Genomic DNA, 25,750 nt, shown 5'->3' on the forward strand with positions numbered 1-25,750 from the left:
AAAGGCTTGTACCACTATATATTTTCCTCTCAGGACTGCCTTTGTTGTGTCCCACAGATTCTGAACCATTGTGTTTTCATTATCATTTGTTTCCATAAATTTTTTCATTCTTCTTTAATTTCCTGGTTGACCCATTCATTATTTAGAAGGATGCTGTTTAGTCTCCATGTATTTGGGTTCTTTCCAAATTTCCTCTTGTTATTGAGTTCTAGCTTTAGAGCATTGTGGTCTGAAAATATGCAGGGAATGATCCCAATCTTTTGATACCGGTTGAGACTTGATTTAAGACCAAGAATGTGATCTATTCTGGAGAATGTTCCATGTGCACTAGAGAAGAATGTGTATTCTGTTGCTTTGGGATGAAATGTTCTGAATACATCTGTGATGTCCATCTGGTCCAGTGTGTCATTTAAGGCCTTTATTTCCTTGTTGATCTTTTGCTTGGATGATCTGTCCATTTCAGTGAGGGGAGTGTTAAAATCCCCTACTATTATTGTATTATTGTCGATGTGTTTCTTTGATTTTATTATTAATTGGTTTATATAGTTGGCTGCTCCCACGTTAGGGGCATAGATATTTAAAATTGTTAGATCTTCTTGTTGGACAGACCCTTTGAGTATGATATAGTGTCCTTCCTCATCTCTTTTTATAGTCTTTGGCTTAAAGTCTAATTGATCTGTTATAAGGATTGCCACTCCTGCTTTCTTCTGATGTCCATTAGCATGGTAAATTCTTTTCCACCCCCTCACTTTAAACCTGGAGGTGTCTTCGGGTTTAAGATGAGTTTCTTGTAGGCAACATATAGATGGGTTTTGTTTTTTTATCCATTCTGATACCCTGTGTCTTTTGATTGGGGCATTTAGCCCATTAACATTCAGGGTAAGTATTAAGAGATATGAATTTAGTGCCATTGTATTGCCTGTAAGGTGACTGTTATTGTATATTGTCTCTGTTTCTTTCTGATCTACTACTTTGAGGGTCTCTCTTTGCTTAGAGGACCCCTTTCAATATTTCCTGTAGAGCTGGTTTTGTATTTGCAAATTCTTTCAGTTTTGGTTTGTCCTGGAAGCTTTTAATCTCTCCTTCTATTTTCAATGATAGCCTAGCTGGATATAGTATTCTTGGCTGCATGTTTTTCTCATTTAGTACTCTGAATATATCATGCCAGCTCTTTCTGGCCTGCCAGGTCTCTGTGGATAAGTCTGCTGCGAATCTAATATTTTTACCATTGTACGTTACAGACTTCTTTTCCCGGGCTGCTTTCAGGATCTTTTCTTTGTCACTAAGACTTGTAAATTTTACTATTAGGTGACGGGGTGTGGACCTATCCTTATTGATTTTGAGGGGGGTTCTCTGAACCTCCTGGATTTTGATGCTTGTTCCCTTTGCCATATTGGGGAAATTCTCTCCAATAATTCTCTCCAATATACCTTCTGCTCCCCTCTCCGTTTCCTCTTCTTCTGGAATCCCAATTATTCTAATGTTGTTTCGTCTTATGGTGTCACTTATCTCTCGAATTCTCCCCTCGTGGTCCAGTAGCTGTTTGTCCCTCTTTTGCTCAGCTTCTTTATTCTCTGTCATTTGGTCTTCTATATCGCTAATTCTTTCTTCTGCCTCATTTATCCTAGCAGTGAGAGCCTCCATTTTTGATTGCACCTCATTAATAGCTTTTTTGATTTCAACTTGGTTAGATTTTAGTTCTTTTATTTCTCCAGAAAGGGCTTTTATATCTCCCGAGAGGGTTGCTTTAATATCTTCCATCCCTTTTTCAACCCCGGCTAGAACCTTGAGAATCATCATTCTGAACTCTATATCTGACATATTACCAATGTCTGTATTGATTAGGTCCCTAGCCTTTGGTACTGCTTCTTGTTCTTTTTTTTGTTGTGAATTTTTCCGCCTTGTCATTTTGTCCAGATAAGAGTATATGAAGGAGGAAGTAAAATACTAAAAGGGTGGCAACAACCCCAGGTAAATATGCTTTACCCAAATCAGAAGAGATCCCAAATCATGAGGGGGGAGAAAGGGGATAAAAAGGGGTTCAGAAAGAAAGAAAAAAAAAAAGAAACTATTTAAAAAAGAAAGCCGATAAAAAATATAAAAAGGAAAAAAAATATATATATTAGATAAACTATTTAAAAAAAGTTAAAAAAAGAAAACGGTAAAAGTTAAAAAAATTTAGCAGAAGAGGAGAAAAAAAAATTAAAAAGAAAAACAAATTAAATTAACTGCAAGGCTAAAGAATCATGGGGAGAAAGCCATGAGTTCCATGCTTTGCTTTCTTCTCCTCTGGAATTCCGCCGCTCTCCTTGGTATAGAAACTGCACTCCTTGGTAGGTGGACTTGGTCCTAGCTGGGTTTCTCGTTGATCTTCTGGGGGAGGGGCCTGTTGTAGTGATTCTCAAGTGCCTTTGCCCCAGGTGGAGTTGCACCGCCCTTACCCGGGGCCGGGCTGAGTAATCCGCTCGGGTTTGCTGGGTTTGCTTTCGGGAGCTTTTGTTCCCTGAGGGCTTTCCGTAGAGTTCTGGAAGACGGGAATCAAGATGGCGGCCTCCTGGTCTCCGGCCCGGAGGAGCCGAGAGCCCGGGGCCCCACTCCTCAGTGCGCCCTCAGAGAACAGCGCCCAATTACTCCTGTCACCCTGGCCTCTGGCCGCGCTCCGAGCTGACTGAGCCTGCGACCGGTTCAAGGTAACCCCGAGTTTAGAGCTTACTCCTCGGCTCTGTCTCTGTAGCCGGCTTCCCCGTTCTAATACTGGTAAGCTCTGCGACACTCAGACACCCCTGATCCTTCTGTGACCCTGTGGGACCTGAGGTCGCGCTGACCCCGCCTGGGCTTTGCCCCAGTTAAGCCTCTGGAGCAATGTCCCTCAGCGGAACAGACTTTTAAAAGTCCTGATTTTGTGCTCCATTGCTCCACCGCTCACCGGGAGCCGGCCCCTCCCCCCGCGGTCTATCTTCCCGTCGCTTTGGATTCACTTCTCCGCCAGTCCTACCTTTCAGATAGTGGTTGATTTTCTGTTTCTTGAATTGCTGTTCTTCTTCTCTTCAATCTCCCGTTGGATTTGTAGGTGTTTGCAATCTTTAGATAAGCTATTGAGCTGATCTCCCGCTACCTGAAGTAGTCTCAGCCTGCTACTTCTCCGCCATCTTGACTCCTCCCTGCCGAGCCTCCACTTTTTTATTACATCTCATTAATAGCCATTTTGATTTTGACGTGATTATATTTTAGTTATTTTATTTCTTCAGAAAGGGATTCTCTAGTGTCTTCTCTGCTTTTTTTAATTTAAAAAAATTTTTTTTCAATGTTCCAAAATTCATTGTTTATGCACCATACCCAGTGCTACATACAATATGGCCACAGCAACTTCTTTCAAGACATATCTCCAAAGGCAAAGGAGACAAAAGCAGAATGAACTTTTGGGACTTCTTTAAGATCAGAAGCTTCTTCACAGCAAAGGAAACAGTCAACAGAACAAAGAGGCAACCCACAGAATAGGAGAAGATACTCGCCAATGACACTGCAGACAAAGGGCTGATATCCAAGATCTGTAAAGAAAAACTCAACACACACAAAACAGATAATCATGTCAAAAAATGGGCAGAAGATATGAATAGACACTTCTCCAGTAAAGACATACAAATGGCTATCAGACACATGAAAAAATGTTCATCATCACTAGCCATCAGGGAGATTCAAATTAAAACCACATTGGGATACCACCTTACACCACTTAGAATGGCCCAAATTAGCAAGACAGGAAACAACATGTGTTGGAGGGGAGGTGGAGAAAGGGGATCCTTCTTACACTGTTGGTGGGAATGCAAGTTGGTGCAGCCACTTTGGAGAACAGTGTGGAGATTCCTCAAGAAATTAAAAATAGAGCTTCCCTATGACCCTACAATTGCACTCCTGGGTATTTACCCCAAAGATACAGATGTAGTGAAAAGAAGGGCCATCTGTACCCCAATGTTTATAGCAGCAATGGCCACAATCGCCAAACTGTGGAAAGAACCAAGATGCCCTTCAACGGACGAATGGATAAGGAAGATGTGGTCCATGTACACTACAGAGTATTATGCCTCCATCAGAAAGGATGAATACCCAACTTTTGTAGCAACATGGATGGGACTGGAAGAGATTATGCTGAGTGCAATAAGTCAAGGAGAGAGAGTCAATTATCATATGGTTTCACTTATTTGTGGAGCATAACAAATAGCATGGAGGACAAGGGGAGATGAAGAGGAGAAGGGAGTTGAGGGAAATTGGAAGGGGAGGTGAACCATGAGAGACTATGGACTCTGAAAAACAATCTGAGGGTTTTGAAGGGGCGGGGGGTGGGAGGTTGAGGGAACCAGGTGGTGGGTATTGGAAAGGGCACGGATTTCATGGAGCACTGGGTATGGTGCAAAAACAATGAATACTGTTACACTGAAAATAAATTTAAAAAATGGGCAGAAGACATGAACAGACACTTCTCCAATGAAGACATACAAATGGCTATCAGACACATGAAAAAGTGTTCATCATCATTAGCCATCAGGGAGATTCAAATCAAAACCACATTTAAATAGCTCCTTCTCTGCTTTTGTTAAGCCCAGATTGTATCTTCATAATCATTATTCTGACCTCTAGTTCTGACATCTTACTTATCTCCCTACTTATTGAGTCCCTGGCTCTTGTTCTCTTTTTTGAGGTGAGCTTTTCTGTCTTGTTATTCTGAATAGAGAAGAATAGATGAATGAGAGAACAAAATACTAAAATGGCAACAAATACCCAGAGAAATAGAAACTAAACAAATCAGAAGAGACCTGAAATGGAAATAAATAAATAAATAAATAAATAAATAAATAAATAAATAAGAGAGGGAGAATATCATCATATGGGTGAACAGAACAGAGCAATAAACTGGATCCTGTTTGTATTTTGGTGTGTTAGAAAACTAGATCCCAAAATTATAAAGAAAGAAAAGCTTAGATATGTACAAAAATAGAATTATATATAATGAAAGGATAGAATGTAACCATAAAAATGAAAATTAGAAGAGATGCCTGGGTAGCTCAGTCAGTTAGGCATCTGCCTTCAGCTCAGGTCATAATCCCAGGGTTCTGGGATCCAGTCCTACATCAGGCCCCTTGCTGAGTGGGGAGCCTGCTGCTTCCTCTGCCTGCTGGTCTTCCTGCTTTGCTCTCTCTCTCTGACAAATACATAAAATCTTAAAAAAAACCCAAGAAATTTAAAAGACAATAAAGAAAAAAAAAAAAGGAAGGGATAGAACAGACAGGTATACAGAACAGGGAAATACACTATATCCTGAGTGTATTTTGGTTGGTTTGTTAGAAGAAACTACATCTCAAAGTTGTAAAAAAAGAACATATCTATACAAAAATAAAATAAAATACATACAAAAGATAGAATGTAACTTTAAAGATAAAAACTAAAAAATAACAAAAAAAGAAGGTGAAGAAGGAAAAAGAAAATGATCAGATAGGTGAAGAGAACAAAGCCATATACTAGATTCTGGGTATATTTTGGTCTGTTAGAAGAAACTGCATCCCAAAATTGTAAGGAAAGAAAAGCTCACATGCATACAAAAATGAGATTAAATTCAATGAAAGGATAGAATTGTAAGTATAAAATGAAAATTTAAAAATTTAGAGTTGATAAAATAAGAAAGTGGTTGAAAAAGAAAAGAAAAAAAATGTAAATAGACTAAAGAATCATGGGGGAAAAACATAAATTCTATATACTATTTTCCCAGAGCACTGGAGGCTAGCTGGAGTCTCTGATGGGTAAGCCTTGTCTTAGCTGAATGTTCTTCTGATGTTTGGAAGGCAGGACCTATTGCACTGAATCTCAGGTGTCTTTGCCTGGATTGGTATTGCACTGCCCTTGCCTGGGGGCCAGGCTAAGTAAGTGGCTCTGGATTGTTCTATGTGGCTTTTTTTCCGTGAAGCCTTTCTGCGCCATTCTAGAGAAGAATGAAAATGGTGACCTACCCATCTTGAGCCCCCGATCCGAGATTTTGGGGCCCTTCTCAGTGCTCCCTCAAGGGAAAGCATTCAATCACTCCTGTCTCCTGGTCTCTGGCTATACTCCATGCTCACCCAGGCTGTCACTGAGCATTTCTGTCTCAGGCACATGACCCTGTTTCAAGTCTCCAAACCCCACAGACTCCTCCACTGTGCCCTCACTTGGCTCCTCCCAGGGAAGGAATGGGGTTCTCACGGGGGTTCTGCCTCTTACTGGGCCCCAGCTCTGAGAGAAGTCACCTGACTGTGCTTTGGTTCATGGTATATGGCAACCTTGAGCTGAGATCCTACTCCTGGGCCTTCTGATTGTAACCAGCTCCCCCCATCTGATGCCTAGGAGCTCTGCCACACTCAGGAACCCCTGGTCTTTCTGTGACCCTGAGGGTCCTGACACCACACTGTCCCACCTATGCTTCTGCCCCGCTTCACCACCTGAGCAACTTTCAGGTAGGGATGTCTGTAACCAGAGCAGACTTTTAACTAAAAGTTCTGATTTTGTGATCCACTGATTTATCACTTTCTGGTGCTGGTGCTAGCTTATAGAGGCTCCCTCCCCCTGTGGTTTATCTTCCGATTTTCACCTCAGGTTCCCATCTCTGCACCTCCTATGTTGCAGAAAGTAGTCAATTTTCTATTTGTAGGGTTGTAGCTATTTTCATTAATCTCTGATTGATGATCTGTGATTGAGTTCACAGATGTTCACAATGATTTAATAGCTATGTAGCTGAATTCCTGGGACTAAACAAAACTGAGGTCTGGTACTCCTCTGCCATCTTGGACTATCTCCCCCTCAGTGAACTATAATTTTAAGTATGGCATATTCCTGCATTCTGTGAGTCATTCTAGTAAATTACTGAACTTGAAGAAGATTGTGGAAAACCCCGTGTTTGTAGTTAGCCTATATGAGGACCCTGTTTGAGTCTAGTGTCTAAAGTACAGGCAGCCAGTCTTGTCAGACTGGGCCCTTAACCTGTGGCTCTGTGCTAACTCTAGGTAATTTAGTGTCAGAACTGAACTGAATTATAGAACACCCATTTGGGGTGTGGCTAAATTGGGGAATTGGTGGTTGTTTGAAAACACAAACACAAAGGATTGGGATAAATCAGTTTTTAGATATTTGGTAGAATTCACCATTGAAGTCATCTGATCCTGGCCTTTTCTTTGCTGGCAGATTTTTGATTACTGATTCAGTCTTTTATTATAAGTCTGTTTATATTTTCTACTTGAGTTGAATTGGTAGTTTGTGTGTTTCGAGGAATGTGTCATTTTATTTAGGTTACCAAATTTGTTGTCTATAATTGTTCATAGTATTCTTTTATCATCCTTTCTATTTCTGTAAAATTGGTAGTAATATTCTTTCCTTCCTTATTTTAGTAATTTGAGCCTTTTTTTCTTATTTTGGTCAGCCAAAATGAAGGTTTGTTCCTTTTGTTACTCCCATTTTTATCTTCTCTATTTTGTTTATCTGGACTTTAGTATTTATAATTTCCTGCCTTTTGTATCTGTGGTTTTATTTTGCTCTTCTTCTTCTAGTTCCTTACATTGAAAGGCTAGGTTATTGATTTGAAATCATTATCAGTTTGAAATGTGGGAGTTAAACTGCTTTCACTGCATCACATAAGTTTTAATATGTTTTATCTTGGTTTTCATTCATCTCAAAGTATTTTCTAATTTCCTTGTGATTTCTTCTTTGACCCATTTGTTGTTTAATAGTGTGTTGTTTATTTTCCACTTATTTCTGAATTTTCCAGATTTCCTTCTTTGATTGATTTTGAATTTCATTTCAGTGTGGTCATTTTCATGGAAGATTGGAAGATACTTTGTATGATTTCAGTCTTTTAAAATTTATTCAGACTTGTTTTTTTAGAGAGAGGCAGGGGAGGAACAGAATGAGAGAGAGAGAGAGAGAATCTTAAGCAGGCTCCATGCTCAGTGAAGAGCCCAATACAGGGCTTTATCTTATGACCCTAATATCATGACCTGAGCTGAGATCAAGATCAGTTGCTTAACTGGCTGAGCCACCCAGGCACCCCTGTTCAGAGTTGTTTTGTGACCTAATGGTCTGTTCTGGCAAATATTCCTTGTGAGCTTGAGAACGGTATGTATTCTGTTATTAATGGGTAGATTTTTCTGTATATGTTAATTCCAGATGTTCGTGGTGTTGTTTATGACATTCATTTCATTACTGACTTCTGCCTTGTTGTTCTGTTTGTTATTGAAAGTGGGGCATTGAAGTCTCCAATGATTATTTTTGAGTTCTCTATTTCTCACTTAATTCAGTGCAGTCAGTTTTTGCTTGATATGTTTGGTGGCTCTGTTATTGGGTTCTTAAATGCTTCTAATTTTATATTTTGATGAGATGGCCTTTTAATCTGCATATAATACACTTCTTTGTCTCTTTTAACAATTTTTTTCTTAAAGTATGTTTTGTCTTTTATTAGTACAGTGATTCCTTCTCTTATTTTGCTTACTGTTTTCATGGAATATCTTTTCCTGTCTTTTAACTTTCAACTAATGTTTGTCTTTGGATCTAAAATGGGTCTTTTGTAGACATGCTTTTATATCCATTCTACCAATCTCTACCTTTTACTTATTTATTTTTACATAATTTTATCTCTTTAATGTAAATAAAATTTCATTTACCAAGAACTTGAAACTTGCCCTAGATAGGCCAGGAAAATGCTTCCCTGAATAATACAATCTCTGCCTTTTAAATGAAGAATTCAGTTCATTTACATTTGATGTAATTAATGATAAGGTAAGATTTCAGACATTTTTCTCTGGTTTCTTTATGTCTTATATCATTTTTGTTACTCAGTGACTCCATTACTGTCATTTTTGTAACATTTTGATTCCTTTTTGTTTCTTCTACAATATATATTTTAGTAGTTTTTCTAGTGGTTGTCCTATTGATTATATTTAACATCTGTTTATAATAATCTAGATGAATTAATACTCACTTAACTTTAGTAGTATACAAGAATTTTGCTCCTATTTACCTCTGCTCCCCCCTTTATTTTATTATTGTCATAAATTATATCTTTATACATTATTTGCCAAATAAATATGAACTTACATATTTTTATGCAGTTGTCTTTTAAATCATATAAGAAAAATGAGTATAAGAGAACATTAATACTGGCTTTATATTTACATTATAATCCTTGCTGGTTCTTTATTTCTCCATGTGAATTTAATTTAGTGTCTAGTGTCTTTTCTATTACATTTTATCTATTGCAGTTTTGTATAACATTTTAGTTGTACTAGAGAGTACAAAACACAATCTTAACTTGTAGTCTATTTAAAGATTTCATTTATTTATTTGATAGACAGAGATTACAAGTAGTCAGAGAGACAGGCAGGCAGAGAGGAGGAAGCAGGGTCCCCGCTGAGCAGAGAGCACAATGTGGGGCTTGATCCCAGGACCCTGAGACCATGACCTGAGCTGAAGGCAGAGGCTTTAACCCACTGAGCCACCCAGGCGCCCCTTGTAGTCTATTTAGAATCAATATTTTATCAGTTAAATTGGAGTGTAGTTTTATGACCATATTGGTACTCTTATTACTTTTCCTCCTTCATACTGCATTTGTCTTACATATTACATTTTCATTTATTGAACACTTTACCAACTAAGTATATTCTTTGTTTTCAACAATCAAATTATTCTAAAGACTCAGGAAGAGAAGAATAACCTGTTTTGATTTGTCCAGGTGTTTACCACTTCTTTTCATTTCCTCTTTTTTCATTTCTCATGTTCCATGTTTCCTTCTGTTTTCACTTCTCTTCTCTCTGAAGAGCTTCCTTTGTTATGGATCAGACCAGTTGTCGGTGGAGGCAATTAGTTTTCCTTCATTTGTGAATGTCTTTATTTCAAACCTGCATTTCTGAAGAATTTCTTTGCTAAATATCCAATTATACCTTTTCTCTGCTTTTTAAAATCTTTGGCCACTTCCTTCCAGCTTTACTGATGCCAGTCTGTTTTTCAGATCTTTGTCTCTTTATAGGCAATGTGTTGTTTTCCTTTGACTTTTTTTCAAGAGTTTTTTTAAAATTTGTCTTAAGTTTTTATCATTTTTATTATGATCTGTCTAGACATATCTTGTTTGGGGTTTGCACAGCTTTTTATATCTACAGGCTTGTGTCTTTTGCCACATTTGGGAGTTTGCAACCATTATTTAAATATCTTTTCAAGATGACACTCTTCTGTCTTCTGAGAATTGTATGTTAGACTTTATTAATGTTGTTCCACATAATCCTGAGGCTCTGTTCATTTTTTTTCAATCTCCTCCTCCCCTGTTTTGTTCATATTGGATAATTTCTGTTGCTCTTTTTTCAAGTTCATGGACTCTTTCCTCTGTCATCTTCATTCTGCTATTGAGTCTATCCAGTGAGTGTTTTATTTTGGTTACTTTCAATTCTAAAATTCTCCTTTCATTTTTCCTTATATTTCTATGTTCTGTAATACATTTCTTTGTTGATAATTTATACTTTAATTTTGTTTCAAGATCTGTAATTGTTCTCTTGAGCATTATAAAAGTAGCTACTTTAAAGGCTTTTTTTTCAGGTAGTTCCAACTTCTCTGCCATGTCACCATTGCTATCTGTTGATTTTCTTTTCCTGTGCAACCTGAGACTTGTGGTTTCTTGTAAGCTGAATAATTTTGGATTACATTCTGGACATATGTATAGTAAACTATGAGACTCTGAGTTCTGTCTTTAAATCCTATGGGGAATTGACCTGGCAATTGACCTGGCTATAGGGTTGCCAGATTTAGCAAATAAAATATAGGATACCCAGTTAAATATGAATTTCAGATAACGTATGGATATTTTAGTACAAGTATGTACCCCCAATATATTTGTTATTTATATGAAATCCAAATTTAACTGAACCTCCTGTATTTTATTTGGCAGCCCTTCTTGGTTAGGTTTAAGCCACAAGTTCCATCCCATCTCTGTGGGCTGTGGTTTCAATGTCAATTCAGTTTTTTTTTTTAATTTGTAATTTTTTATTTGAGAAATTGACAGTCACTTCATGTACGGGAACAATATAAGTACCATTTTTTTTAGGACACGTTAAACCATTGTCTTATTTATTTATTTTTGAAGTATAGTTGACACACAATGTTACGTTAGTTTCAGGTGTACAACATAGTGATTCAGCAACTTTTTATTTTATACTATGCTCACTATATGCATAGCCATCACCTGTCAGTATACAATAGTATTAAAATACCATTGACTGTGTTCCCTATGTTGTACCTTTCATCCCTGTGAGTTATTCATTCCATAACTGGAAACACTCCCCCTCACCCACTTTTGCCCATTTCCCCATCCTCCTCCCCTCTGGGAAGCACCGCTTTGTTCTCCATTTTTATGGGCCCGTTTCTGCTTTGCTTGTTTTTGTTTTTGTTTTTTTTTCCAATTCCACATACAAGTGAAATCACATGGTATTTGTCTTTCTCTGTCTGACACATCTTACTTAGTGTAATTTCCCCTAGGTCCATCCATGTTAATCACTGTCAGTTCAGTTTTTTTAAACTGTGCTGTTCTATCTGCATCTTCCTGGGTCTTAGTCTTACAGCTCACTCATCAAAGTGATTAGTATGCTAACTGGGATGAGATCAATTTATGTTCAGGCCAAGGCTGAGCTCCTCCTATTCCTATCTCTCTCCTGTACCTTTAGGTTCTCTGAGGCAGTATTCATCTTGGTCTTCTGGCCGGAAACTGCCTTTACCGTGAATGTTTGCCACCAAAAATTCAGAAGCACTTGAGGTGCTTCTCCTTGCTGCAGTCCCTGATTACTCTTTCTGGTTCACTCACTGAAAGCATGTGACACCTTTTAGTACTAATACAATACACACCACATCCTTCTGCCCCTTTAGTATGTCTTGAAGTCCAGTTCTGGTTTTGAAAGCCCTATGAGACTGTTAAAAGTGATACATTTATGAAGGCAGTTCTGGCACATGGTGCAATATGGATAAACTTCGAAGACATTTTATGCTAAGTGAAATAAGCCAGTCACAAAAGGACAAATACTGTCACAATGAAGTAATTCCACCTATCTAAGTTACCTAAAGGAGTCAAATTCATAGGTATGGAAAGTGGAATGATGGTTGCCAGTGACCAGGGAGAGGAAGGAATAGAGAGTGATTGTTTAGTGGCCATGGAGTTTTAGTTTGGGAAGATGAAAAAATTTCTGGGGATAGATAATGGTGATGGTTGCACAACAACGTGAATGTGATTGGTGTCCTTGAACTGTATAATTAAGCATGGTTAAAGTGGCAGATCTTACTTTCTGTATATTTTATCACAGTTTTTAAAAAGGGCATAGTAACAAATCACTCCAGGGGAATACGTTATAAGGTAAGTACTGTGATTTTTCTGATTTTACAGATGTTAAGCAGCTATAGGTTATTTTGCTCAAAATTTTACAGCTTGTGAGAGAGTTAGGATTTGAACTCAAATAGCCCAACTTTAGATCAATTACTGTACTATTCACACCATGAGGAAAGGATCACAATTGTTTTGAATATACTTAATGCCTAGCATAGAATATGGCACAGAGTAGATATTAAATAGGAAGCTCTCAGAATTATAATTTGTAGGAATTTATCTCAGAGCCAATCAGAATGATAATTGACATTCCAAATTTACAGTTTACGTCTTTCTTTGTGAATGTGGGGCTGCAACCTATTACATTTTGCATCTCTGTCATCTAATATTTCCATACATATTAGAAGACCATTAGATGTGAATATAATGAACTAATATAAAAATAGGAGCAGATGAATACTTATTTCAAGATTGATGAAAAAAGAGTAAAACAATGAAGTAATCCTTTCAGTTGACTAAATTTAACATTTTTGCCAGGTGATGTAAGTTTTTGAAATGTTTACTTCCCGTTGAAATTCCATTCTTTGTGATAAAATGGACTTGTTGTGGCTCAACCAATTTGCAGTCCTCCTCTGGAAAAATTTCGTTTTAAAGGTAAGTGGAGGTGTCTGTGGGAAATGATTGTAAAGGCTAATGAACCTGAAGGGGAGAACTTTAAATAGTTTTTTCACTTCATTTTAGTTTATGGGTTTTTTTTTGGTCCTTTTTGTTCCATGGCTTAATGTAGCAATTCTAATTCTGAAGAGTACTCATAGGATATATCAATAGAATAGATAATGAAATGTGGAAAAGGGTGAAAAATGCTAGAAAGCCATTCATATTGTAGAACGGAGCTGAACAATATGTTTAAATTGTATACACATATATGCACAAGAATATAGAATCACACACAGATACACGTATATAGACTCTTAATTATCACAATCCTTTTGTTTCTTTTGCAGAAAAGGAAGATATTTTCTTTAGTTGTGGAAATCTGCATGACAGTCTTCTTCTCTCTATTGATTTTGCTTTATCGCAGCAATATAAAGAAGACGTTTCAGAATGTCACGGTTTTCCATCCTTTGCTTTTGATGTCCTCGCCTGATTTCATGCTTAATGGGAACCTTGAATATGAATTAGCTTATGTGCCTTCTAAAAGTGATGTGGTAAAAAATATTACTGAGACGGTGAAAAACACATTAAATATCAATTTTACAGGTTAGAAATTGTGATGTCTAAAATGTTTTTTGTAGGGATGCCTGGGTGGCTTAGTTGGTTAAGCATATGCTTTTGGGTCAGGTCATGATCCCAGGGTCCTGGGATGGAACCCTGCATCTGGCTCCCTGCTCTTCTGGGAGCCTGCTTTTCCCTTTCCCTTTCTTTGCTACCCCCTGCCCCCAACTTATATGCTCTCTTTCTCTCTCTCTGTAAAATAAATAAAAATCTAAAAAAAAATTTTTTTGGTAGCATAATTATTAGCTTCTTTTTGAAGAGACATACTTCAGTGAGCATAAACTTGTGCATTAATCTCCTGAATATAATAATATGAGCTCTGTCACGTAATATCAGACATATTCTTGTCATAGTCATAAACGAAATATATTTAAAATTAGATGATGAAATTATGTAATTGTAAATCTTTGTCTCTGACTGCATTTTTTTTTAAGATTTTTTATTTATTTATTTGACAGAGAGCACAAGCAGGCAGAGAGGCAGGCAGAGAGAGAGGAGGAAGCAGGCTCCCTGCTGAGCAGAGAGCCCGATGCGGGGCTCGATCCCAGGACCCTGAGATCATGACCTGAGCCGAAGGCAGTGGCTTAACCCACTGAGCCACCCAGGCGCCCCTCTGACTGCATTCTTAAACTAGGGTCAGCACTTAGTAGTGTACCAAAGAGACACAGAATCTCAGGATGACTTGAGTAGTTTCTTCTTGAATGCATGCATAAACTCTACCTCGAGATTATTAATTTTACACATTTTAATGAAACTATTACTTAAGTGTGATATATGAATGCATTTGAAAAGAGTAAAACAGCGTAGAATTATACCAGAGCAATCCTCATTGCCTTACAGTCACCTCCCTCTGCACCTGTTTCTCTTCTCTGTCTCCAATGTTAAAAACACTGTCAGAATTTTGGTAAGCATCTCTCCCATCTTGTCTCATGATTTTACACGTGTGTGTGGGTTTATTCTGTTACATACTCACACAATTTTGTATTTATTTTTCTCATTTTAAGGGCAGGGCTTTGAGATGGGGGGAAGGATAGAAACTATATATTTACTTTGCTATCTTAAAAACCATCTTTAAAAAATAAAGCTTTATATTATATAACTTAATGCAAAATTCCCATGGATTTTAAAATTAGAGATGAATCTCCAAAGAACATTAGTGCTTGTGGTGGGCTTAAAGTTACCTTTTTAACTATCCCTTTATGTGAAGGTGGGGAATAGAGAACAGGCTGCTGTGCTCTCATGGGAAAGTTTAAGAGATATTGTTACTCTGTCATAAAGCCTTCATGAGAAAGTGTGTCTGAAGAATGGAGTAGAAATCTGATGCATTGAAAGTCCGTGGTGGCATTTGTTAATTAATGACTAATAGAGTAAAGTGGTAATTTAAAGGGAAGGAAGCTGAGAAATTTTCCTCCTCTTGATTGGGCCAGACACCTTGTTCTAGTTTCTGTTGAACAATTTCTAGCAAAATAGCTCAGAAGATTTGAGAGGATATGTGTAAAAGTCTTCATTTGGAAAACTTCCATATTCAGATTATAATCTACTCTGAAGAATTATAACTTCTTTTTTTTAAATTAACATATAATGTATTATTAGCCCCAGGGGTACAGGTCTGTGAATTGCCAGGATTACACACTTCACAGCACTCACCATAGCACATACCCTCCCGAGTGTCCATAACCCCACCACCCTCTCCCTACCTACCTCCCCCTGGCAACCCTCACTTTGTTTTGTGAGATTAAGAGTCTCTTATGGTTTGTCTCCCTCCCGATCCCATCTTATTTCATGTATTCTTTTCCTGCACCCCAAACCCCACCCCCTCCATTGCATCTCCACTTCCTCATATCAGGGAGATCACATGATAGTTGTTTTTCTCCGATTGACTTATTTTGCTAAGCATAATACCCTCTAGTTCCGTCCATGTCATCGCTAATGGCAAGATTTCATTTCTTTTGATGGCTGCATAGTATTCCATTGTATATATATATATGTATATACCACATCTTCTTTATCCATTCATCTGTTGATGGACATCTAGGTTCTTTCCATAGTTTGGTTATTGTGGACATTGCTGCTATAAACATTCAGGTGCATGTGCCCTTCGGATCACCACGTTTGTATCTTTAGGGTAAATACCCAGTAGTGCAATTGCTGGGTCATAGGATAGCTCTGTTTTCAACATTTTGAGGAACCTCCATGCTGTTTTCCAGAGTGGTTGCACCAGCTTGCATTCCCACCAACAGTGTAGGAGGGTTCCCCTTTCTCTGCATCCTCACCAGCATCTGTCATTTCCTGACTTGTTAATTTTAGCCGTTCTGACTAGTGTGAGGTGGTGTCTCATTGTGGTTTTGCTTTGTATTTCCCTGATGCCAAGTGATGTGGAGCACTTTTCATGTGTCTGTTGGCCATCTGGATGTCTTCTTTGCAGAAATGTCTGTTCATGTCCTCTTCCCATTTCTTGATTGGATTATTTGTTCTTTGGGTGTTGAGTTTGCTAAGTTCTTTATAGATTTTGGATACTAGCCCTTTATCTGATATGTCGTTTGCAAATATCTTCTTCCATTCTGTCAGTTGTCTTTTGGTTTTGTTAACTGTTTCCTTTGCTGTGCAAAGGCTTTTGATCTTGATGAAATCCCAACAGTTCATTTTGCCCTTGCTTCCCTCGCCTTTGGCGATGTTCCTAGGAAGAAGTTGCTGCAGCTGATGTTGAAGAGGTTGCTGCCTGTTTTCTCCTCAAGGATTTTGATGGATTCCTTTCTCACATTGAGGTCCTTCATCCATTTTGAGTCTGTTTTCATATGTGGTGTAAGGAAATGGTCCAATTTGATTTTTCTGCATGTGGCTGTCCAGTTTTCCCAACACCATTGGTTGAAGAGGCTTTTTTCTTTTTTTAAAGATTTTATTTATTTATTTGACAGAAACTCACAAGTAGGCAGAGAGGCAGGCAGAGAGAGAGGGGGAAGCAGGCTCCCCGCTAAGCAGAGCCCGATGCGGGGCTTGATCCCAGCATGACCCGAGCCGAAAGCAGAGGCTTAACCCACTGAGACACCCAGGCGCCCCAAAGAGGCTTTCTTTTTTCCAATGGACATTCTTTCCTGCTTTGTTGAAGATTAGTTGACCGTAGAGTTGAGGGTCTATTTCTGGGTTGTCTATTTTGTTCCATTGATCTATGTGTCTGTTTTTGTGCCAGTACCATACTGTCTTGATGATGACAGCTTTGTAATAGAGCTTAAAATCTGGAATTGTGATACCGCCAACTTTGGCTTTTTTTTTTTTTTAATATTCCTTTGGCTATTCGAGGTCTTTTCTGGTTCCATATAAATCTTAGGATTATTTGTTCCATTTTTTGAAAAAAAATGGATGGGATTTTGATAGGGATTGCATTAAATGTGTAGATTGCTTTAGGTAGCATAGACATTTTCATAATATTCGTTCTTCCAATCCATGAGCATGGAACATTTTTCCATTTCTTTGTGTCTTCCTCAATTTCTTTCATGAGTACTTTATAGTTTTCTGAGTATATATTCTTTGCCTCTTTGGTTAGGTTTATTCCTAGGTATCTTATGGTTTTGGGTGCAATTGTAAATGGAATTGACTCCTTAATTTCTCTTTCTTCTGTCTTGTCGTTGGTGTAAAGAAATGCAACTGATTTCTGTGCATTGATTTTATATCCTGACACTTTACTGAATTCCTATACAAATTCTAGCAGAGTTGGAGTGGAGTCTTTGAGTTTTCCACATATAGTATCATATCATCTGCAAAGAGTGATAGTTTGACTTCTTCTTTTCCGATTTGGATGCCTTTAATTTCTTTTTGTTGTCTGATTGCTGAGGCTAGGACTTCTGGTACTATGTCGAATAGCAGTGGTGATAATGGACATCCCTACTGTGTTCCTGACCTTAGCAGAAAAGCTCTCAGTTTTTCTCCATTGAGAATAATATTCGTGGTGGGTTTTTCATAGATGGTTTTGATAATATTGAGGTATGTGCCCTCTATCCCTACACTTTGAAGAGTTTTGATCAGGAAGGGATGCTGTACTTTGTCAAATGCTTTTTCAGCAGCTATTGAGAGTATCATATGGTTCTTGTTCTTTCTTTTATTAATGTATTGTATCACATTGATTGATTTGAGGATGTTGAAGCAACCTTGCAGCCCTGGAATAAATCCCACTTGGTCGTGGTGAATAATCCTTTTAATGTACTGTTGGATCTTATTGGCTATTATTTTGGTGAGAACTTTCACATCTGTGTTCATCAAGGATATTGGTTTGTAGTTCTCTTTTTTGATGGTATCCTTGTCTGGTTTTGGGATCAAGGTGATGCTGGCCTCATAAAATGAGTTTGGAAGTTTTCCTTCCATTTCTATTTTTTGGAACAGTTTCAGGAGAATAGGTATTAATTCTTCCTTAAATGTTTGGTAGAAAACCCCTGGGAAGCTGTCTGGCCTTGGGCTTTTGTTTGTTTGGAGATTTTTTTTTAAGATGATTATTATTTTTTTTTTTATTTCTTTTCAGCATAGCAGAATTCATTGTTTTTGCACCACACCCATGTGCACTAGAGAAGAATGTGTATTCTGTTGCTTTGGAATGGAATGTTCTATATATATCTGTGATGTCCATCTGGTCCAGTGTGTCATTTAGGCCTTTATTTTCTTGTTGATCTTTGGCTTAGATGATCTGTCCATTTCAGTGAGGGGAGTGTTAAAGTCCCCTACTATTACTGTATTATTGTCAATGTGTTTCTTTGATTTTTTTTTTTTTATTAAAGATTTTTTTTTAATTTATTTATTTGACAGATCACAAGTAGGCAGAGAGGCAGGCAGAGAGAAAGGAAGGGAAGCAGGCTCCCCGCTGAGCAGAGAGCCCGATGTGGGGCTCGATCCCAGGACCCTGGGATCATGACCTGAGCCGAAGGCAGCGGCTTTAACCCACTGAGCCACCCAGGCGCCCCTGATTTTGTTTTTAATTGGTTTATGTAGTTGGCTGCTCCCATGTTAGGGGCATAGATTTTAAAATTGTTAGATCTTCTTGTTGGACAGACCCTTTGAGTATGATATAGTGTCCTTTCTCATCTCTTATTAATAGTCTTTAGCTTAAAATCTAATTGATCTGATATAAGGATTGCCACCCCAGCTTTCTTTTGATGTCCATTAGCATGGTAAATTGTTTTCCACCCCCTTACTTTAAATCTGGAGGCATCTTTGGGTCTAAAATGAGTTTCTTGTAGAAAGCATATTGATGGTTTTTGTTTTTGTTTTTGTTTTTTTTTTTAAAGATTTTATTTATTTATTTGAGAGAGAGCAGTGAGAGAGAGCATGAGTGAGGAGAAGGTCAGAGAGAGAAGCAGACTCCCCGTGGAGATGGGAGCCCGATGCGGGACTCGATCCCGGGAATCCAGGATCATGACCTGAGCCGAAGGCCGTCGTCCAACCAACTGAGCCACCCAGGCGTCCCATTGTTTTTTTTTTTTTTTTTTTTTTTTTTTTTAATTTATTTGACAGAGAGAGATCACAAGTAGACAGGGAGGCAAGCAGAGAGAGAGAGGAGGAAGCAGGCTCCCTGCTGAGCAGAGAGCCCGATGCGGGACTCGATCCCAGGACCCTGAGATCATGACCTGAGCCGAAGGCAGCGGCTTAACCCACTGAGCCACCCAGGCGCCCGGTTTTGTTTTTTTTAATCCATTCTGATACCCTGTGTCTTTTGATTGGGGCATTTAGCCCATTTACATTCAGGGTAACTATTGAGAGATGTGAATTTAGTGCCATTGTATTGCCTGTAAGGTGACTGTTACTGTATATTGTCTCTATTCTTTTCTGATCTACTACTTTTAGTAGAAGCTTTTTATCTCTCCTTCTATTTTCAGTGATAGCCTAGCTGGATATAGTATTCTTGGCTGCATATTTTTCTCATTTAGTGCTCTGAATATATCATGCCAGTTCTTTCTGGCCTTCCAGGTCTCTGGGGATAAGTCTATTGCCAATCTAATATTTTTACTATTGTATGTTACAGACTTCTTGTCCTGGGCTGCTTTTAGGATTTTCTATTTGTCACTAAGACTTGTAAATTTTACTATTAGATGATGGGGTGTGGACCTATTCTTATTGATTTTGAGGGGTGTTCTCTGTGCCTCCTGGATTTTGATGCTTGTTCCCTTTGCCATGTTAGGGAAATTCTCTACAATAATTCTCTCCAATATACCTTCTGCTCCGCTCTCTCTTTCTTCTTCTTCTGGAATCCCAGTTATTCTAATGTTGTTTTGTCTTATGGTATTACTTAACTCTCGAATTCTCCCTTCGTGGTCCAGTAGTTGTTCGTCTCTCTTTTGCTCAGCTTCTTTATTCTCTATCATGTGGTCTTCTATATCACTAATTCTCTCTTCTGACTCACTTATCCTAGCAGTAAGAGGCTCCATTTTTGGTTGCAGCTCATTAATAGCTTTTTTGATTTCAATGTGGTTAGATTTTAGTTCCTTTATTTCTCCAGAAAGGGCTTTTATTTCTCCAGACAGGATTTGTCTAATATCTTCCATGCCTTTTTCAAGCCCCGCTAGCACCTTGAGAATCGTCATTCTGAACTCTAGATCTGACATTATTACCAATGTCCGTATTGATTAGGTCCCTGGTCTTTGGTACTGCCTCTTGTTCTTTTTTTTGTGGTGAGTTTTTATACCTTGTCATTTTATCCAGATAAGAATATATGAAGGAGCAAATAAAATACTAAAAGGGTGGCAAAGACCCCAGTAAAATGTGCTTTAACCAAATCAGAGGAGACCCCAAATTGTGGGGGGAAGAAATGGGGTAAAAAGAAGTTCAGAAAAAAATAATTAAAAAGAGAAAAAAATTAAAAAAAATATAAAAAAGAAAATATGTATATATTAGACTGGTGAATAGGACAAGTTCACTCACTTAATTTTGGGAGTATTTTGGTGTCTTAGAAGAAACTACATCCCAGAATTTTAAAGAATGAAAAACATATATAAGGGTAAACACAATGAAGGGATGGAATATGGCTATAAAGATGAAAAAAAAATTTTTTTTAATTCCTAAAAAAGGAGTTGATAAGTTGGTTAGGAGAATAAAGAAAAAGAAAGTGGAGAGAATTTGCTCAGGCTGGAGACTAGAACAAAACCCTGTTCTAGATTTAGGGAATATTTTGATCTATTAGAAGAAGTTGTATCCCAAATATTTTTAGAAGAAAAAACCCTATGTGTATATAAAAAATAAAGTTAGATACAATGAAGGATAAAATGTGAGTATAATAATGAAGGTCCAAAAAAGATTTTTTTTTGAAAGGTGTTGTTAAGATAAACTAGTTAAAAAACATTAAAAGAGAAAAGGGTAAAAGTTAAAAAAATTTAGCAGAAGAAAAAAATAAAATTAAAAAAATTAATTAACTTTGCAAGACTAAAGAATCATGGGGAGAAAGCCATGAATTCCATGCTTAGCTTTCTCCTCCTCTGGAATTCCACTGTTCTCCTTGGTAAGTGAACTTGGTCGTTGCTGGATATCTTGCTGATCTTCTTGGGGAGGGGCCTGTTGTAATGATTCTCAAGTGTCTTTGCCCATGATGAAACTGCAGCGCCCTTACCAGGGGCCAGGCTAAGTAATCCACTCGGGTTCCCTTTTGGGAGCTTTTGTTTCCTGAACACTTTCCATAGAGTTCCAGAGGACAATAATGACAATGGCGGCCTCCCAATCCCCGGCCTGGAGTTGCCGAGAGCTCGGCCCCACTCCTCAGTGCACCCTCAGAGAAAAGTGCTCAATTACTCCTGTCTCCCTGGCCTCTGGCTGAGTTCTGAGCTCACCCAGGCTGTGGCCAAGTGTCTCTGTCTCTGGCACACAGCCCTGCCTGGAGTCTCTGAACCCCGCAGATCCATGAGCATTTCCAGGGGAGTCTCCCCAGGTCTTGTGGGGTCCCCGCTCACAGAGCAGTGACCTGTGCCACAGATCACGGTAAGGTAACCCTGAGTTGAGAGCTCACTCCTCGGCGCTGTCTCTGTAGCTGGCTTCTCTGCTCTAATACCTGTGAGCTCTGTGACACTCAGACACCTCTGATCCTTCTGTGACCCCATGGGACCTGAGACCACTCTGTCCCTGCGTGAGCTTCACCCCTGTTTAGCCTCTGGAGTGATGTTCCTCTGTGGAGCGGACTTTTAAAAGTTCTGATTTTGTGCTCCCTTGCTCCGCCGCTTGCTGGGAGCTGGCCCCTTCCCCCGTGGTCTATCTTCCCGTCGCTTTGGATTCACTTCTCTTCTGATCCTACCTTGCAGAAAGTGGTTGATTTTCTGTTTCTAGAATTGCTGCTCTTCTCTTCGATCTCCTGTTGAATTTGTAGGTGTTTGGGATGGCTTGATAAGCTATCTAGCTGATCTGCTACCTGATGTCCTCTCAGCCTGCTACTTCTCCACCATCTTGACTCCTCCTGAATTATAACTTCTTAAAACAACTATTCACTAGAAGCTTTTATTTATTATGTTTATTTTATTTTATTTTTAAAAGATTTTATTTATTGATTTGACACACACAGAGAGAGAGATCACAAACAGACAGAGAAGCAGGCAGAGAGAGAGGGGCAAGCAGGCTCCCTGCTGAGCAGAGAGCCCGAAGTGGGGCTCAATCCTAGGACTCTGAGATCATGACCTCAGCCAAAGGCAGAGGCTTAACCCACTGAGCCACCCAGGTGCCCCTATTTATTATGTTTTAAAGATTTTATTTATTTATTCAAGAGAGAGAGTGTGCATGTACAAGTGGGAGGGCGCAGAAGGAGAAGCAGACTCCCAGGACCTGGGCATCATGACCTTAGCCAAAGACAGACACTTAACTAACTGAACCACCCAGATGTCCCTACAAGCTTTTTATATACCAATTCAAGTTCAGATGATATAGTATCTGAATAGCATAGTATAGTGTATCTACTATTAATATAATTGTGATTAGAAAGTTGGTATTGGGTAAGACACTGATAATGGTATTTGATAACTTGGTTTAATCAGTATTTAGTGATAATGTCTGTTAAAATCTGTGGCAGAGGGGACCCCTGGGTGGCTCAGTCAGTTAAGTGTCTGCCCAGGGACCTGGGTTTGACTCCTGCATTGGGCTCCCTGCTTGGTGGAGAGCCTGCTGCTCCCTCTCCCTCTGCCTCCTGCTCTGCCTACTTGTGATCTCTCTCTGTCAAATAAATAAATAAAATCTTCAAAAAAATCTGTGGCAAAGAATTCTTGAGGATTATGTAGTACTTTACTTTTAGCACAATGGAAGGGCCCCAATAGACACACACACACATTTGATTTTGAAAAATTTCAAACCTATGGAGAAAATGCAAATATGCTGCAATTTACCAAATAACATTTGCCACACTTACTTTTTTATTAGCCCTCTATACACACACATTTACATGCACACATGTAATATGTATGTAAGTATGTGAAACTAAAAGGATATATATAAAATTGCTGGATTTTTTTTTCTCATCCATTGAGAATAAGTTGCATTCATCATGACATATCACCTCAAACACTATATATATCTCCTAATAAGGACATTGTCCAATATAACCTTTACAATTATTATACCCAAGAATTTTAAAATTGATACAATGATGTTATCTAATATATGGTCAATATCTATATTTTCCCAATTGTCCTAATGAGGTTCTTTAGAGCTTTTTTTTTTCTTTTTTGTAATCCAGAATCCAGTTATTGATTTTTTTTAAAAGATTTTACTTATTTATTTACTTATTATTTATTTAGAGAGTGTGTGTGAGTGTAGTTGGGGGAGGAGCAGAGGAAAAGAGAATCTCAAGCAGACTCCACTCCTCAAGCACAGAGCCTGTCTTGGGGCCTGATCCCAGAACCCTAACATAGTGACCTGAGCTGAAACCAAGAGTTGGATACCCAACCAACAGCCACCCAGGCTCCTCCCTGTTGGAGATTTTTAAATATTCACTGGGCTTGGCAGACTTTCCTGTGAAGGGCCAGACAGTAAATATATTAAGTTCTATGGGCTATGTGGGTTTCTATCAAATATTCTTTTTTTTTCCTTTTTTTTTTAGGAGCCCTTTAGAGATGTTAAAAACATCCATAGCTCCCAGGCCCATACCAAAGCAGACTGGGGTAGATTTGACCTGCACAGGACCATAATTTGCTGACCTCTGGCTTAGAATACTTTGTTAGATTGCTTTTGTTATTTTGTCTTTAATGACATTGATATTTTTAAAAGACTTGGCCAGTTCTTTTGCAGAAGTCTTAATTTGTATTTGCTTGTTTCCTTACATTTAGTTCAGTTTGGTCATTTGTGTTGAAAATATTACATCTTTCTTATAAGATCCTCTTAGTGAATCACTTTTGAAAACTTATTACCTGTTTGTTCCTTAATTCGTGGTATCATGCTTGCTCATTTTACAGATTTTTTAAAAATATTTTATTTATTTATTTGACCGACAGAGATCACAAGTAGGCAGAGAGGCAGGCAGAGGGAGAGAGAGAGGAGGAAGCAGGCTCCCCACTGAGCAGAGAGCCCGATGCGGGGCTCAATCCCAGGACCCCGGGATCGTGACCTGAGCCGAAGGCAGAGGCTTTAATCCACTGAGCCACCCAGGCACCCCATGCTTGCTCATTTTAGAGTAAGATGGATTTCCACCAGTTTCCATTATCAAGGCAGTTTTCCTTTTTGTAGTTAATAAGGAATCTGTAATTTTAAGTTAGAGCACTTTCAGCACCCTAGAAGCTTCCTTTGTGCCAAAGTTGCAGTTAAGACTCCCCCAAATTTAACTACTATTTTAACTTCTAAGACCATAGGTTAGTTTTGCCTGCTTCTCACCTTACATAAATGAAACTATTCGCTATGTTCCGTTATGGCATTCTCTGTTATATACAGTATGATATAGTTTCTGTGTGTGTGCTTTCACGTAGCAGCACATTTGTAAGAGTCATCCAAATCGTGTGATTTTTCACTAATTTTCTTTATAGAATCCCATTATATTAATATTATACAATCTATTTATCTGTTTATTATTGATGAACATTTGAGTTGATTCCACATTTTAACTATTATGAGTAGTGCTGTTATGAACATAACAAGAGGTTAAGAACCTTTTGATGAACATATAAATACATATATACACCTTTTTGTTTGGTATATAGCTAGGAGTGAAATTGTTGGGTCATGGGGGATATAACTATTTAGATTTACAGAAATGTATGAGAGTTTCAGTTCCATATCTTCACCAACACTTGATATGTTATATCTTTTGATAGGAAGTAACTAATAAAGCCATTCTTCTCTGTTCCCTGTCTCTGGAGAAAATTTTTCAGTATTTCCCCACTGAGCAACATATTTATTATATGTTATTTGTAGATGTTCTTTATCAGGTTTAGAAAGCTTCCTTCTGTTCCTCGTTTGCCAAGATTTTAAAAAAATCATTAATTAGTATTCAATTTTGTCAAATGCCTTTTCTGTGTTTCTTGAGATGGTCATATGACTTTTCTTATTTTTGTTAATGTAATGATTTTTCAACTATTGAATCATTCATCCATTTACTTGGGTTTATTCTATGAATTTTATTTGTTAATATTTTGTTAAGAAATTTTACATGCATGTTTAAGACATCAGTCTATTTTTTAAAATTTTACTTATTTATTTGAGAGAGAGAGAGAGAGAGAGTAGGGTGAGGGTCAGAGGGAGAAGGAGACTCGCCAAGCAGGGAGCCTGATGTGGAACTCCATCCTGGGACTCCGGGATAACGACCTGAGCCAAAGGGAGATGCTTAACCAACTGAGCCCCAAGACATTAGTCTATTTTGTGTTCTTTATTCCATGAGTTATTGAGAATATATTTCCTCCACGCCCAGTGTGGAGCACATGCAGGACTTGAACTCACAACCCTGAGATCAAGAATCAGACGCTTAACCAGCTGAGCACCCAGATGCCCTAAAAGCTCATCTTTTAATACACTTTGTTATTCATCCATCGTGTTTCCATATAAATTTTAGAACTGGCTTGTAATTTTTCATAAAAATTGTTTGGATTTTTTGGGAAATGTTTTATTCTTTTAATTTTATTTACCAGTTTTATTTTTATATTATTAATGATTGACAAAAACTGTATATATTTAGGT

The 25,750-nt window shown here is 38.1% G+C and overlaps 1 protein-coding gene across 7 annotated transcripts in view; it reads left to right on the forward strand.

Annotated features, from left to right (window-relative positions):
- LOC125091001 (phospholipid-transporting ATPase ABCA3-like) overlaps positions 1 to 25,750 on the forward strand; it is a 186,545-nt gene that overhangs the window by 23,153 nt on the left and 137,642 nt on the right. For all 7 annotated transcript variants that reach the window (XM_047714346.1, XM_047714349.1, XM_047714348.1 and 4 more), the window contains exons 2-3: positions 12,904 to 13,021; positions 13,372 to 13,627. In XM_047714346.1, coding sequence (XP_047570302.1) covers positions 12,962 to 13,021; positions 13,372 to 13,627 — 316 coding nt within the window. In that variant the 5' untranslated portion in view covers positions 12,904 to 12,961. The remainder of the gene's footprint in view (positions 1 to 12,903; positions 13,022 to 13,371; positions 13,628 to 25,750) is intronic.

The sequence above is a fragment of the Lutra lutra genome, chromosome 18, assembly GCF_902655055.1.
Source record: "Lutra lutra chromosome 18, mLutLut1.2, whole genome shotgun sequence".
NCBI classification, from domain to species: Eukaryota; Metazoa; Chordata; class Mammalia; order Carnivora; family Mustelidae; genus Lutra; species Lutra lutra.